We start from the raw sequence: 15495 nt of genomic DNA, 5'->3' as shown, positions 1-15495 counted from the left end.
GTAACTACTAAAACTGAAACTTGTATGTATGCAGAACAAAGTTAAACCAAAGCAGCAACAACAACAACAGCTGCGGGCAGCGCATGAGCAGCGATTTTATTTATGGCTATAACTTTCTTCACAATTGACCTATCATGATGAAACTTGGCCCACGGACACCAAAATTGATTTCAAAATTCCAAGAATTACGGAATTTATAAACCAAAACACGAATTGCGGGGGACTGGGGGGTGTATCAGAATAAAAAAAATAAACTTGACCTGCCTAGGACTTAGAGGAACCTCGATACCAAGTTTGGTTATTCTACCTCTTGTACTTCCTGAGATCCTTGCGCTCATACAGACAGACGGACAGACGGACGGACATGGCTATATCGACTCGTCTTGTCATCCTGATCAATAATATATATACTTTGTGGGGCCTGCCACGCCTCCCTCTGTGTGTTACATACATGCACACAAAATTAGTATAGCCTTTCACCCTTTGGGTACAGGCTATAAAAATTTAATTAATTTATTAAATTAAATAAGAAAATTTATTTAATACATACATAGAAGACATGTTTATGTACAGTTTTACATTTACATCACGTGTCTATGTGTATTTATATGCGTGTATGTATGTAGCACAAAGTTGAACCAAAGCAGCAACAACAACAACAGATGCGGGCAGCGCTGCAAGCAGAGCATGGGCAGCGATTTTATTTATGGCTATAACTTTTTTCAGAATTGACCTATCGTGATGAAACTTGGCATACGGACACACTAAGCACATAAGCACTAACTGGACGTAACTACTAAAACTGATTTCAAAATTCCAAGAATTACGGAACTTATAAGCAAAAATACGAATTGCGGGGGAGCGGGGGGGGGGGTTGTATCAGAATAAAAAAATAAACTTGACCTGCCTAGGGCTTAGGGAAACCTGGATACCAAGTTTGGTAATTCTAGCTCTTGTACCTTCTGAGATCCTTGTGCTCATACAGACGGACGGACAGACGGACATGGTTAAATCGACTCGGCTTGTCATCCTGATAAAGAATATATATACTTTGTGGGGTCTGCCACGCCTCCTTCTGTGTGTTACATACATTCGCACAAAACAAGTATAGCCTTTCACCCTTTGGGTACAGGCTATACAAATTGTATTAATAAAATTAAATACATGTTCATGTACAGTTTCAACAGCATACATTTACATCAGAATCATGTCTCGGCGTGTTTATATGCGTGTATGTATGCAGCACAAAGTTGAACCCAAGCAGCAACAACAACAACAGATGCGGGCAGCGCTGCAGAGCATGGACAGCGATTTTATTTATAGCTATAACTTTCTTCAGAATTGACTTATCTTGATGAAACTTGGCAAACAGACACATAATCACTAACGGGATGTAGTTAGTTCAAAATTCCAACTACGAGAGGTATGGCAAAAAACACGAATTGCGGTGGAGTGGGGGGGGGGGGGGGGGGGGGGGGGTGTATCAGAATAAAAAAAAATTATGAGAATCTGGATACCGAGTTTGGTTATTCTAGCTCTTGTACCTTCTGAGATCCTTGCGCTCATACAGACGGATGGACGAACGGACAGACGGATAGACGGGCGTGGCTGTATCGACTCGGTTTGTCATCCTGATCAAGAATATGTATACTTTGTGGGGTCTGCCACGCCTCCTTCTGTGTGTTAAATACATTCGCACAAAACTAGTATAGCCTTTTACCAGCGCTTGAGCAGCGCTTGATATATTCGGGAAAAACCCCATAGGGGGAAAGTGGGGGGGGAATCAAAAAAATAAAACAGACTTGCACAGCGTACACTCATAACGCATCTTTGTGCAAAATTTGGTGTGTCTATCTCTTATAGTCTCTGAGATTCATACGGACGGACAGACGCACAGACAGGCAGACAGACAGGGCTAAATCGACTCGTCTCGTCATGCTGATCAAGAATATAAATACTTTGTGGGGTCTGCCACGCCTCCTTCTGCCTGTTACATTTTTCAGCTCGCGCAAACCTAATATACTCTTGTACATTTCATGTACAGAGTATAAAAAGGAGCAATTAGTTGATAAAATAAGTTCTTTGAGCAAAGAAAAATTTCCTTTGCGAAAGCAACGACGTGTTTTGTTAGAATTAAGTGTAGGAATAAAGGTGTGATTTGAAAATGGTAGGGAGATTTCTAAAGTAGGGTGGTAAGTATCTTCAGGCACTGACAGGGGTAAAGACCTAGAGACTACTGCGCTACTAAGGTCAGTGACATACTTGTAGACGAGATCAAGCATTTTGCTGAGGCGATTAGGCTATACCTAATCACATAATACCTAAACAAAGAAAGGTCCAACACGCAATCCAAAAATTCATGCTCTGCTGAGGGCACCAAATAATTGGACTCATTGAAAAATTACCATTCTATGTTAGGCAAAATAAAATCACGTAGCACAACAAACGCGTCTCTGTCACGGAGATGAGTGGAAATTCCTTTAATACAAGTTATATGTTGCATATAAACCTGAATATCGGATGAGGGAGGTATATACGAGCAAGTGATGTAAAGAGCAAAAGACGGAAAAGTTACTTTTACAGCAACAAATTCAAAATCATTTGGTACATCACCATCAATGATTTCCAACCGAAGGTTGGATTTGACTGCAATCAGTACCCCTCCGCCTCGACGACTCGGACGATCACGTTCGAAAGATACAAAACTCATCTGATAAAATTTCATTATTAGAAATCGTAGAATTTAACCTCGTTTCTGAAAACGCAATAATATTAGAATCAAAAGAAAAAACTGCTCAGAATTAAATTCCCGAGTTTGGATAAAAGCCCCCTAACATTCTGATACAGAATATTAAGCGAAAAAGGTCGTGAGTCAAGTTTTTGGAAGCCAAACATGACGTTGGTTTCGAAGAAAGAGTACTAGACTGTAAATCAACAAGCAGTGGCGAAACTCGTTTTTTCTGCCTAAACTCATGAACAATCATATGTGGAGGTCAAAATTTTGGATCACATATAATTGTAAAAGCCTCAGGCGGAACACTTATTTTAAACGAGGCTATTTCACTGGACAGACGTACAGGGTGCGCCATCTCTTATGTCGGTATATAAACATTGAATATCTTTGAAAATAAACAACCGATTTTGAAGTATGAGATATTTTTATTTAATTTGGTTCTGTACAATTTCTTGAACTGAGGTTTTCAACACTGGTCTACTCCAGTCAATGACAAAGTTATTCAATATTTACATACCGACATAAAAGATGGCGCACCCTGTACACAGAAACAAACACGGCTAAATCGACTCCTCTTGTCTTTCTGATTAATAATATTTACACTTTGCGGGGTCTACCACGCCGCCTGTTCAGTCTCAATAGAATACAATTATGTGTTTATGTGTGTCAATGTCATGTGAACAACAAGACTAGCTGCGGACAGAGCTTTGGCTGATATTATATTTGTGGCTTATTTGGAATTGATCTATAACAATGAATCTTGACATGAGGACACATAATTACTTACCAGATATAATTGCCAAAATATAATAAAAATTGGAAAAGTCAGAGAAATGAGAAATATGTGGTTTTTTTTCGATAAAATATTCCAACTTGATAAGGTGTTTACTCAAATGACAAACAAACGAATTTACCAGCCACTAATATTGGCTATTAGATGCAATTTTTATACCCTGTACCCGTAATGTAAAAAGGGTATATTAGGTTTGTGCAAAGTATGAAACAGGCAGAACGAATCATCTCCGACCCCATAAAGTATATATATATTCTTAATTCTCCTAGGTCCAAGAAAGGACGAGTTTATTATACTCTGTACATGAAATGTACAAGAGTATATTAGGTTTGCGCGAGCTGAAAAATGTAACAGGCAGAAGGAGGCGTGGCAGACCCCACAAAGTATATATATTCTTGGTTAGCATGACGAGACGAGTCGATCTAGCCCTGTCTGTCTGTCTGTCCGTATGAACACCTGGATCTCAGAGACTATAAGAGGTAGAGACACCAAACTTTGCACAAAGATGCGCTATGGGGGTTTTCCTTCATCCTTTGGGTACAGGCTATAAAAAGCTAAAGCTACACTGTACATATGTTTACAATAATTATAGAAAATAAAAAAAATTAAGAAAATAAAAAAAATTTGATCGATTTTACCTCTCTCGGTATTCGAACTCACGTAAAGGGTTTATAATTGCACATTTACATAGCAGATGCGTCTGTGTGAGTGTATGTATGCCTATGCGTATCTATTCGTGTCTGTGTAAGCATTTTCGCAGTCAACCAAACAGCAACATCAACAACAGCCGCGGGCAGCGCTGCAGCAGCAAATATATTTATGGCTATGGTAGGTAGGTAGGTCGGAGCGGCAGCCAGGGTATGCACCCCGACTCACTTAGGCCTTGGAGATTGGCCCGTTGTGATACCGCATGGACAAGTCCACTTCCCAAAATACCCGTGTTTGGCTGCATGTCTGCGCGAGTATTACGTCCATCCAGCTGCCTGGATGAACTTGAAGATGTCTATCGGCTTCTTGTTTGCTAGTGCCGATAGATTTGGTAGGAGACTGTCTCCTAGGAATCGTTGTCTTGTTCTTGACAAGGCCGGGCAGTCGCAGAAGAGGTGTGTTACCGTTTCCTCCTCTTCCACGTCTCTGCAGCTTCTGCAGAAATCGTTATGGTGGAGTCCTAGTCTGGCGGCATGGGTGCCCACCAGCCAGTGCCCTGTGATGGCTCTGATTACGACTGAGCATTGGCTTCTGCTCAGTTTGCAGAGTTCAGAAGATCGTCTCTTGTTGAGGATTGGCCATGTTTGGCGTGTGATTTTACAGGAGCCTGTGTCGGTGGTCCACATTTGATTGGCGACCAAGTCAAAGTGGTTTCGGACTGACAGTTTACAGCTGGCCATCGGTGTACCGACGCTCTCCTTGTCTGGAAGGAGGGAGGCGGTAGTACCGTGTCTTGCCAGCTCATCGGCTATGCAGTTTCCCTCGATATCCCTATGGCCTGGGACCCAAATGAGGTATATAGAGAGCTGTGTTGCCATCTCGTGAAGAGATTTGCGACAGTTCTGTACTGACGTCGAGTTCGACGTGATGGCGTTAAGGGATTTTATAGCCGCTTGGCTATCCGAGTAGATGCAGATTTCTCTGGTATGTGTGGCTGGGCTTGGCAGTATAAGAAGAGCTTCTTGAATGGCTATTACTTCCGCCTGGAACACACTGCAGTGATCCGGTAGCCTGAAGGCTTTTCTGATTCCGAGTTCTTCGCAGAAGACACCCCCGCCTACGCGGTTGTCCAGCTTAGAACCGTCTGTATATATTTTGATGGAATTGGTTGGGCCTGGCCGAAGTTCCAATCTTCCCTAGAGGGAATGATGGTGTGGAAAGGAGTATGTGGATACTCCTCTGCGATGCAGTGGTCAGTGACTGATGGGATATTGTCATTTCCCCTCAGAATTTTGGCATGGCCAAAGCATTCTTCTGACCACTGGTTTGTTTCTCTCATGCGAAGAGCCGCCAGCGTGGCGTTCATTTTTCCCATGAGATGTATTGGGAGTATTCCCAGAATTGCATCTAGTGCATCATTTGGAGTAGTGCGTAAAGCGCCCGAGATCGTTAGTTCAGCCTGTCGCTGAACTTTGTTAAGTCTCTGAAGAGATGAGTTTTTCGAAAGTGATGGCCACCATATGGAGACACCATATAAAAGTATGGGTCTGATTATTGCAGTATATAGCCAGTGGAACACATGGGGGGCCATGCCCCATTTCAGTCCAATGGATTTTCTGCAGGTATAGAGTGCGATTGTGGCTTTCCGCACTCTGTCTTCAATGTTCAAGTTCCAGTCCAGCTTCCTATCTAGTATCAAGCCTAGATATTTGGCTGAGCTGTTGAAAGCTAATGGTACCCCATTTAGTAATGGGGGACGAAGAGATGGGATTTTGTATTTCCTCGTGAATAGTACCAGCTCAGTTTTGCTGGGGTTTACACTTAGGCCACTTAACGTTGCCCAAGTTGAAAGTGTGCTTAATGCGTCAGTCATGCGTTCGCACAAGGTTTGGGGAAATTTACCCGAGAAGGAAATGGTCACGTCATCTGCGTAGGCTATCGCGCGGCATCCCCCTATCCCTTCTAAGGATCGTAGGAGTGAGTTAACTGCCACGTTCCATAAGAAGGGTGAGAGCACCCCACCCTGAGGCGTTCCGCCACTCACATATCTAGATACCGTGGACATCCCCAGTGTAGACTTAATGGACCGCCTAGTAAGGAGCTGTCTTATCAGTTCCACAATGGAGTTGTCCATCCCTAGATCGGTGAGTGAGCCTGTGATGGCGCTTGGAGACACATTGTTGAAAGCACCCTCTATGTCTAGGAAGGCGATTAGTGTATAATGTTTGACTTTGAGAGCTTTTTCGACGCCCGAAGTGACAGCATGGAGTGCCGTTTCTGTAGATCTGCCTTTGCAGTATGCGTGTTGAGAGCTTGAAAGCTCTGAGAGGTGGATCTTACTTCTCAAATAGAGACCCATTAATCTCTCGAATGTCTTTAATAGAAAAGATGAAAGAATTATCGGCCTGAAATCTTTCGGGGTAGTGTGCGAGGCTTTACCTGCTTTGGGTATGAAGACCACTCTTGATCTCAGCCAAGCTTCTGGAATATTCCTTGTCAGGAAGATCTTGTGAAAAATATCTGCCAGCCATCTGATGGCAGTATTTCCTGCGTGAATAAGCTGCGCCGGAATGATATTATCCGGCCCTGCAGACTTATAGGGCTTGAAGCTTTTTATTGCCCATCTGATATTATTTTCAGATAGAAGATAGGGTGGCGTTTGAGATGGACCAGCGCTTGCTGAACGGCCGGTTGGTTTGATGCTTGTAGAGCTGGGAAAATGGGTGCCTAGAAGCAGCTCTAAAGACTCTTGACTCGAGGTCGTCCAAGTCTTATCTGGCTTCTGAAGGTACCCTAGCGTTGAGGGAGTTTTAGAGAGGACCTTCCTTAACCTTGCGGCATATATGGCTATAACTTCTTGTTAAATCGGTCTATCATAGTGAAACTTGGCATACGGACACATAATAACCAACTGGGGGTATTTCCGAAATTAGTGCGAAATTCCAAGAATTAATGGAGTTACGATTTGCGGGGTTGAGAGAGGAGGGAGGGAAATTCCAAAATATACATTTTCTGCGTATTCACATAAGGCATCTGGGACTAAAATTTGGTGTTCCTAGGTCTTATAGTCTCCGAGACATAGGCGATTATACGAATGGAAAATCGGGAAAACCCCCATAGGGGGGAAGTGGGGGGGGGGGGAATCAAAAAAATAAAACAAACTCGTATAGAATACACACATAACGCATCTTTGTGCAAAATTTGGTGTCTCTATCTCTTATAGTCTCTGAGATCCAGGTGTTCATACGGACGGACAGACTGACAGTCGGACAGACGGACAGACAGACAGGGCTAGATCGACTCGTCTCGTCATGCTGATCAAGAATATATATACTTTGTGGGGTCTGCCACGCCTCCTTCTGCCTGTTACATTTTTCAGCTCCCGCAAACCTAGTATACTGTGTACATTTCATGCACAGAGTATAATTAGCAGGTCAACCACTCTCATATAAACTTCAACTGTAATTTTTTTAGGGGAATTATTTCCATCTTTTTAACACCCAATTTCGATCCATGGGATTTCTGCCACACTCTTGTATGAACCTGGTTGAACAAACGATTTGCTCTAGCTAGGTATTTAATAGCTTCAGCTACTTCTTCAGCATGTCGATAGTAAAGATCTTGTCGTAGCACTCCATAAGTCAGGGCCAAGACTATAGGGCTAAGGGAATATTGACTCTACGATTTTATCCATCAATTCATCCTATAGAATTATAACTAATTGTAAGGCCGGGTTTCCGCATGACGTTTTTTTGCCCAGTCCCCTGTGGGTTTAAATTTATTTTTTCTCCCCAACATTTCAAACTTTCTCCTCTTGCTAGCCTCGATACTACTTTTCAGATTATGACGAGCAGCTTAATTTTGATCGCCCTCAGTGACAGCTTCGTAACAGCATCTGGTTCCCGTCAAAAATTAAAATTTTGATTAAATAATGCACGATGCATTTAAAAAATAACTTATGCATATGATCAATGAAAAAAATGCTCATTCATTCAGCTGCGATTTCGGATCAGGAAATCATATAGAAATTTCCTGTTATCTAGAATTTAGATTAGCTTGAGATCTCAGAAGTGCAAATATTGCCTGCCAAATTGGCCAAGAACAGCACAATTTTGGCAGGGTTCACGACTTGCTCTGATTAATAGCGCTAATATTCACCATGCTAAAGTCTAGCCTCCATGTCTGAGATTAAAATTTTCCACAATCTCTTGCGTTTATATGGTTGGAGCTTACAGCACAAATTTTAATCGTCACGTTACCAAAAGTCACTTGGGGGATACATGGATTTTCTAATGCCACGCCTAATCCTACTACCAATCAGAACAAAACGCAAACTTTACATCGTATTCACTTTGTTTGAAATCACCAGTTTACATTTCCAAACCTAGAACTAGCAGTATCGCATTTAATGGATGACGTTCTGGCTAGCATTACTCAGAGCATACCATTCGATCTTAAAATACACTGCTGGTTTGTAATTTAAAATGATTTCGTCTTCAAGAGAGTTGCTAAAATGCAAGAGCAGACAAAGGGATTGATTTGTCATCATGTGCCATTACAAATGAATTAATTGATAAAATGGTTTATGCAGGAGTAGACAGAGGGTTTTTAAAGTTGGGCCACCTCGACTGAAACATACGGTTTTTGTTATGTTTTTATCTATATATTAGTTAAAAATTCAATGTACATACTTACCTCGTATATGTGGGAACTTTTTCTCGACCGTCGTCAGTTAGTAAATATTTCGAGATAAGATTCCAATTCTGCTCGTCATAGTTTACTGGAAACGGGCCAATTTCTTCTTGATTCACAATAATGAAGTTATCATTAGAGGGCATGTTGTCAATATTCAATTGACTGGTGTTTCCCATCCAAACGTAAGGCTCGCATCTAGAAAAGTCTAGCTTATCTTGGCGACTTATAGTAATTGGAATCCACCAAAGCATTTTATCCTTTCCTGGAACGTCATGAGGCCTCTCTCGGAGATATACTTTTTGTTTTACTGTCAGAGTTTTCTTTAAATAATCCCTATCCGCGTTTATAACAGGAAGGCGGTCTTTGGAAAGCCACGAATTAGCAATTTCCGCCACATTATATTGGCTTAGCAGCGTACTGTCCCCCAATGCTTGTTTAGTTAGAGCGTTCCATAAATTATCCGCCGAAAATGTGCTATAAAAGTGAGCAGATAAAAATGATCGGATTCCATTTTGAAAGGTATTTTTCCCCAGTGTTAAATGTAACATTCGTATTACAAGCTCAGTTTTAAATGACGTTGTCTCTTGTTTCATGGCAGTAATACGGGAATGAGGATACCTCTTGCTGAACTCATAGTAAATTGAGTAAAGCTTTGTCATAGGATATTTACCGTTAAACTCAACTCCTCCATCAATCTGCATAGTGATATTTTTTATTTATATTTAGTTTAATGTTTTCGCTATTAGTTGTACATACCTGTATTACAATTTCGGAGGCCAAGAAAGATGAAAGTGCTTTATTTATGTGAGCATCGGCCCACCAGAATGGCGTGACCCATGACCCAAGCCATTGGCTAATAAGCTCTTGGGTCAATATATAAAATCCTTCATTTAATAATTCTTCTTTTCTGTACGTAAGGCATTTGAAATAATAACAATATATATATGTTGTGTAGAAGGTATTCAGTAAAATTATAATATAACCATTGTATCGCCCTCTCTTACATTCCTTTAACTAAACTGTTGCTTAAACCATTAATTTGAAACAATATGTATATTCTGTACCTAAAAGGTGCAAGAGTATATTGGGTTTACGGGAAGTGAAAAATGTAACATTTAGAAGGTGACGTGGCAGACCTCACAAAGTATAAACGTGTATATGTATGCTTGATTAGCATGACAATACGCGTCGAACTGGAGACAGGACAAGTCTGTCTGTCCGTATGAACATCTGAATCTCAGAGACTATAAGAGATAGGGATTCAAAATATTGCACATCTTATGTGTGTACACAGTCTGAGTTTGTTAATATTTTTTGGATTCACCTCCCTTATTGCCCCTTTAGAGAATTTGCCATAGCGTATAATCTCATATACATATCTCGGAGATTACAAGACTTACGGACACCAATTTTCGTCCAAGATGCCTTTCAGAAATACGCAGAAAATGAGTATTTTGTACTTAAATTTTTTTTTTTTTTTTGTGTGGTGGTATAAGTTGTTAAAGAGTTGAGCCCGCTCAACTTTAGCATTCGTTTTTACACATATATATTTTTCATTACTTACCGTCTTCCCGCCTAAGCTATAGGGTCTGTATCAGTACTTTTCTTTAGCTTCAAAAGAAAGCGTGTGAGTTAGGATGAATCGTTTCTTGAATATGAGCAGGAATGGCTAGGAATTTGTACATTGGGGCTCACAATGCAAGTATTATCGAACGAGTAATTCGCTCGTCTTGTCATTCTGATCAATAATATATATACTTTGTGGAGTCTGCCACGCCTTTTTCTGTGTGTTACATACATTCGCACAAAACTAATAAAGCCTTTTACCCTTTGTGTACAGGATATAAAAAGGGGTTATGCAGTTAGAAAACCGAGATTTAGTGGTGGAGCAACATAAACCCGGGACGCCACTTATAAATGAGTATATTATAGATAACTTACCTAATTAGAAGTAAGCCCCAATTGTTCACTGGTTGGATAAATGATACTTCTGGTATACCAACAATATCAATTTTCTTAAGAGGAACCGTCACATTAAAAAAGTTTCTTATAAGATTATATATAAGTTCTAGTTTATGTTGAATTTTCTGAAAAATGTTGAGAAAATAATTAGTACAATAGAAAATAAGAAACAAATGTTAATGCGGATTGCGGATTTAAGATTTGGCTTAAATACCCTTTCAAAAAAAAAACCCATTTTTTTTATAATTAAATTTAATAAAAACAAGAACAGAAGCTAAAGTCGGGTGTCCCGACTTTGAAATACATGTTTAGAATAATAAGAAAATTAAAAAAAAAGAAAGGAATGTGCTGACCTACAGAGTTTTTTCTGCAGATATTTAGTTTCTTCAAAATAATAACACGAAATGTTCGAAAATATAAATTGGGGTTGCAGGCGCGCTTATTTAATATTTAATATATTGTGTGCGATGCAAGCGGCCCTTCGATGGCCGTGCTCTGGAGCCAGACACAATATACAAAATACGAAACGAAAAAGGCCGCACGCTGCCGAACTCGAAAATGTACAAGAATAGGCGAAGTAGCAACGACAACTTAATTCAGTAGCGACGAAACAAAAACGACAACTGGGTTCGGTAAAGGCGAAAAGGCAACTGGCTTCTTTGAAGTTGAAATAGTAACAGGCTGTGCCCAAATTGCAGCAGCCTAATTTAATCTATGCAGAAGACAAATGAGCAAACGAAAGAACAAACGAAAAGTATAATGCGTACCAACAAACAAGCGTGGTGTGATAAATACGTTAAAACACTCACGCTGCGCAGAGCAATGCTACTCAAACTTTAAATTAAAATTAATGATGCATTGACTGCTGGACCAAACAGAATACAAAAGTTGAGCGAGCTCAACTCTTAAATACCCTGTATCTCCCCACAAAAAGGAAAAAACGGAAAAAAACTTATTTTCAAATTATATTAATTAAATTGTTTAATTCAATTAAAAACAAATTATTCAATACATATATACAAAAGCGGAGACATGTTTATGTACCGTTTCAATAGCATGCATTTACATTAGAATCGTGTCTCTGCGTGTTTATATGCGTGTACGTATGCAGCAGGGCTGTCAACGAACTAATAACGCAAACATGTTATGGCGACGAAAAGAATAAACATGACACCACTGCGACTCAATATCGAATGCTCCTCCCACTGGAAAAACTTGTACAGAGAAACTGCGACGTTACTACTATACTTGAAGATCCTTCAAGCCAGGTGTACCGAAGATAAGCTAGGGAAGACACTTACAAAAGCACAACAGGAAGCTTTCAACATATAATTAGCAGATCTCCAGGCCAAGGGTATAATCCTTCAACCAAGTAAACTAATCGCGTTGAATGCTTACCTTGACACGAGGTCGCAATCAATCGATCAATCAAAAAAGTAAAACAAACTTGCACAGCGAACACACTTAAGGCATCACTCTGAAAAATTTGATGTCTCTATACGTATAGTCCCTGAGATTCAAACGGACAGAAAGACAGACGGACAGATAGACACCCTGTCACACGGACTCCACGCGGCACCACTGCTCAACACCCGTTGAGAGTGAACTAACTGTGTGAGCAGCGAAATCAAAACCGAGATCAGCAAGGTTTCGGTCATGGTATACTGGAACACGGCATGAAATTGACAACCACGAATGCGGTATTCTGTTCCCTCAGTACACAGAAATGAAATCCTGTGGAAATGGCGTTCAGGCTAATGCTGCAGTGCTACTAAAGTCCAGCAATCCTTTAAGTACGTTCGCTGTCTCGTCGCCATTAAGATGGCGGTATAGGCGCAGTTGAGTTTACTCCTGCGTAACACCCGCCCCGGCAGAACACAGAATCCCATAACGATCTGTGCCAACCCATGCGGGGCCTCCCTGCATGCATATATATAAAGTATAAAATGGAACTATAAAAGGGAACTATAAATTCGAAAAGCGAGAGCGGCTTGAAGTTGGGACCAAAATTAAAAGATAAATAAAAGATAAAAAAGCTAAAGTCGGGTGTCCCGACTTTTAAATACTCTGTACATATGTTTACAATAATTATATAAAATAAAAAAAAAAATTTGATCGATTTTGCCTCTCTCGGTATTCGAACTCACGTAAAGGGTGTATAATTGCACATTTACATAGCAATTGCGTCTGTGTGAGTGTATGTATGCCTATGCGCATCTATTCGTGTCTGTGTAAACATGTGTACAGTCAACCAAAGCACCAGGATCAACAACAGTCGCGGGCAGCGCTTGAGCAGCGCTGCAGCAGCAAATATATTTATGGCTATAACTTCTTGTTATCATAATGAAACTTGGCACACGGACACATAATAACCAACTGGGGGTATTTTCAAAATTTTAGTTCGAAATTCCAAGAATTACGGGAGTTAGAGAAAATCGCGATTTGCATGCGAGAGGGGGAGGGAGGGAAATTCCAAAATATACATTTTGTGCGTATTCACATAAGGCATCTGGGACTAAAATGTTGTGTTCCTAGGTCTTATAGTCTCCGAGATATAGGCGAATTCCGAATGCAAAATCGGGAAAACCCCCATAGGGGGGAAGTGGGGGGGGGGGGGGGAGAAATCAAAAAAATAAAACAAACGCGTATAGAATACAAACATAAGGCATCTTTGTGCAAAATTTGGTGTCTCTACCTCTTATAGTCTCTGAGATCTAGGTGATCATACGGACGGACAGACAGACAGACAGGGCTAAATCGACTCGTCTTGTCATGCTGATCAAGAATATATATACTTTGTGGGGTCTGCCACGCCTCCTTTTGCCTGTTACATTTTTCAGCTCGCGCAAACCTAATATACAAGTACTCTTGTACAATTCATGTGCAGAGTATAAAAACAACAACAACGACGTATTATACTTTTGGAGTTTCTAAAATGGAAGACGAGGCTAGCGTTTTCCAGAAATTAGTGCATTAGAAAAGTTGCACAAAACCACCAAACTATTGCTTGTATGTGCTCCAGAAAAAGAGAAGGCCCACAATCAACACCCAGAGGCAGGACAAATGATGACGGGACACGGTTACTTTAGCTTTACTTTACTTTCTACACAGGATAGGAAAAAGCACAGAACCTAGCTGTGTATACGAAGACGCCGACATGGATAACGTGGAGCACACAATATTCCACAGTGAACAATTCGCTGGGCAACAAAGCCGCCTAACACAAGAAATCAGAAACATCACAGCGGAGAACATAATTGGAAAAATGATCAACAGCGAAGAGAACTGGAGACTAGTCGCTGAATTTGTAGATGACCTTCTTTGACTAAAGAAGAGAGACTTGGATGAAAGGTCATTTTTTTAATTAAAAAAAAGCTGTTTCTAACTGGAAGAAAGGGCACAAAAAGCTGAAAATGTATAGAAAAAAACCTAAAAAAAAGCGGTTTTACCAATTTATGTTGTAAGGTGATATTTACATTAAGTCATTCAGTTCTGCGAGGTTCGCATTTGTACGACATGGTAGTATCATGCGTAAATAATTATTAGGCAATTAATAATAATTAATAGTCAAAGCAGCATAGTTTTGTCAGGCAAATTGACAAAGTCTATTTTTGTTGTTGAATAAAACAGTTCATTGCACTTTGTTGTTGCATGAGTGCGCAAATCACTAAGCTTGGCTGTGATAGTGATCTTGCAACAGCTGCAGTAAGCCCTATGCCCGCCCGAGTCATCTTTGCGAATCAAAGTCTTGAATTCTTCGCTTTCTAGCCAAGCATCTCGGCAGTTTGGTAGTACATAATTCTGTTTTTACACGTAGATTGGTTTCAGAACAAAACCGTGTAAAAAAAGACATTGATCATATACAAAAATTCTAAAACCTATTAAAATCAGTGAAAAAGAAGGATATATGTTTATTTTATTAAAACACATCGTGACGCAGAATCCCGCTGCGTCACAATTAACTATAATTATATTTCTTAATCCTTATTATATTATAAATAATATTACACATTGTATACTCGCTAAATCTTATATCACATTATATTCCTTTCTTATTGTATTACTAGTTTTAAGATTCCATTACTATTGCACATTGAATTTCCTTTATACCAATTGAACTGTTACTAGACTTAAGATACAATTGTATTTCACCACGCTGCATACGATTAGAATTCTAAGTCAGCGACCCTTTGAAATGGAGAAAGGGCAAGCAAGCTGGCATCGCCGCCCACGCTTAGATAGGTATTTTGAAGTAGGAGAGAAATGGTCACACCGCATGAAGCTACAAGCCAAGGAGAGAACGGAAGCTCCATCTCTTTTTCCGTGTACCGCGAACCCGAGCAGACGTGCCTCGCGCTCTTCTCCGGCGACCATTCACAACGATAGACGTGCGACGCGACGGATACAAGCAGCGAAACACAGGAGCTAACCTAAGTTGACCGAGGTAATTAAATCGAAGTGAGTCTGAAGAATCCTCAAATAAGTGTGGTGCAAAGTAGGGTCAACAAGCCATTGTGAGTAATATTTCAGTGCGCGTTTAATTGTTTCATCCAGAAATCCTCCGCCACTATGAGCGCGGCTTGCATATATACCAGGCTTGAGTCGGTATATATGTAAAGTGTGACTACAAAAGCAAGCAAGTGTTGGTTGTTATATTTAGCCG

At 40.4% G+C, this 15495-nt stretch overlaps 1 protein-coding gene across 1 annotated transcript in view; it reads right to left on the bottom strand.

Annotated features, from left to right (window-relative positions):
• LOC115629991 (aminopeptidase N) overlaps window positions 1-15495 on the bottom strand; it is a 56768-nt gene that overhangs the window by 23314 nt on the left and 17959 nt on the right. Inside the window, exons 6-8 of the mRNA XM_030526617.1 lie at window positions 10812-10957; window positions 9627-9777; window positions 8871-9565 (exon numbers count right to left, since the gene is read on the bottom strand). Coding sequence (XP_030382477.1) covers window positions 8871-9565; window positions 9627-9777; window positions 10812-10957 — 992 coding nt within the window. The remainder of the gene's footprint in view (window positions 1-8870; window positions 9566-9626; window positions 9778-10811; window positions 10958-15495) is intronic.

The sequence above is a fragment of the Scaptodrosophila lebanonensis genome, unplaced genomic scaffold (genome assembly GCF_003285725.1).
Source record: "Scaptodrosophila lebanonensis strain 11010-0011.00,11010-0021.00 unplaced genomic scaffold, SlebRS2 tig00000197-arrow-arrow-pilon, whole genome shotgun sequence".
Classification (NCBI taxonomy): domain Eukaryota; kingdom Metazoa; phylum Arthropoda; class Insecta; order Diptera; family Drosophilidae; genus Scaptodrosophila; species Scaptodrosophila lebanonensis.
The sequence above is the reverse complement of the archived record's forward strand: the minus strand, read 5'-3'. Positions and strand labels throughout refer to the sequence as shown.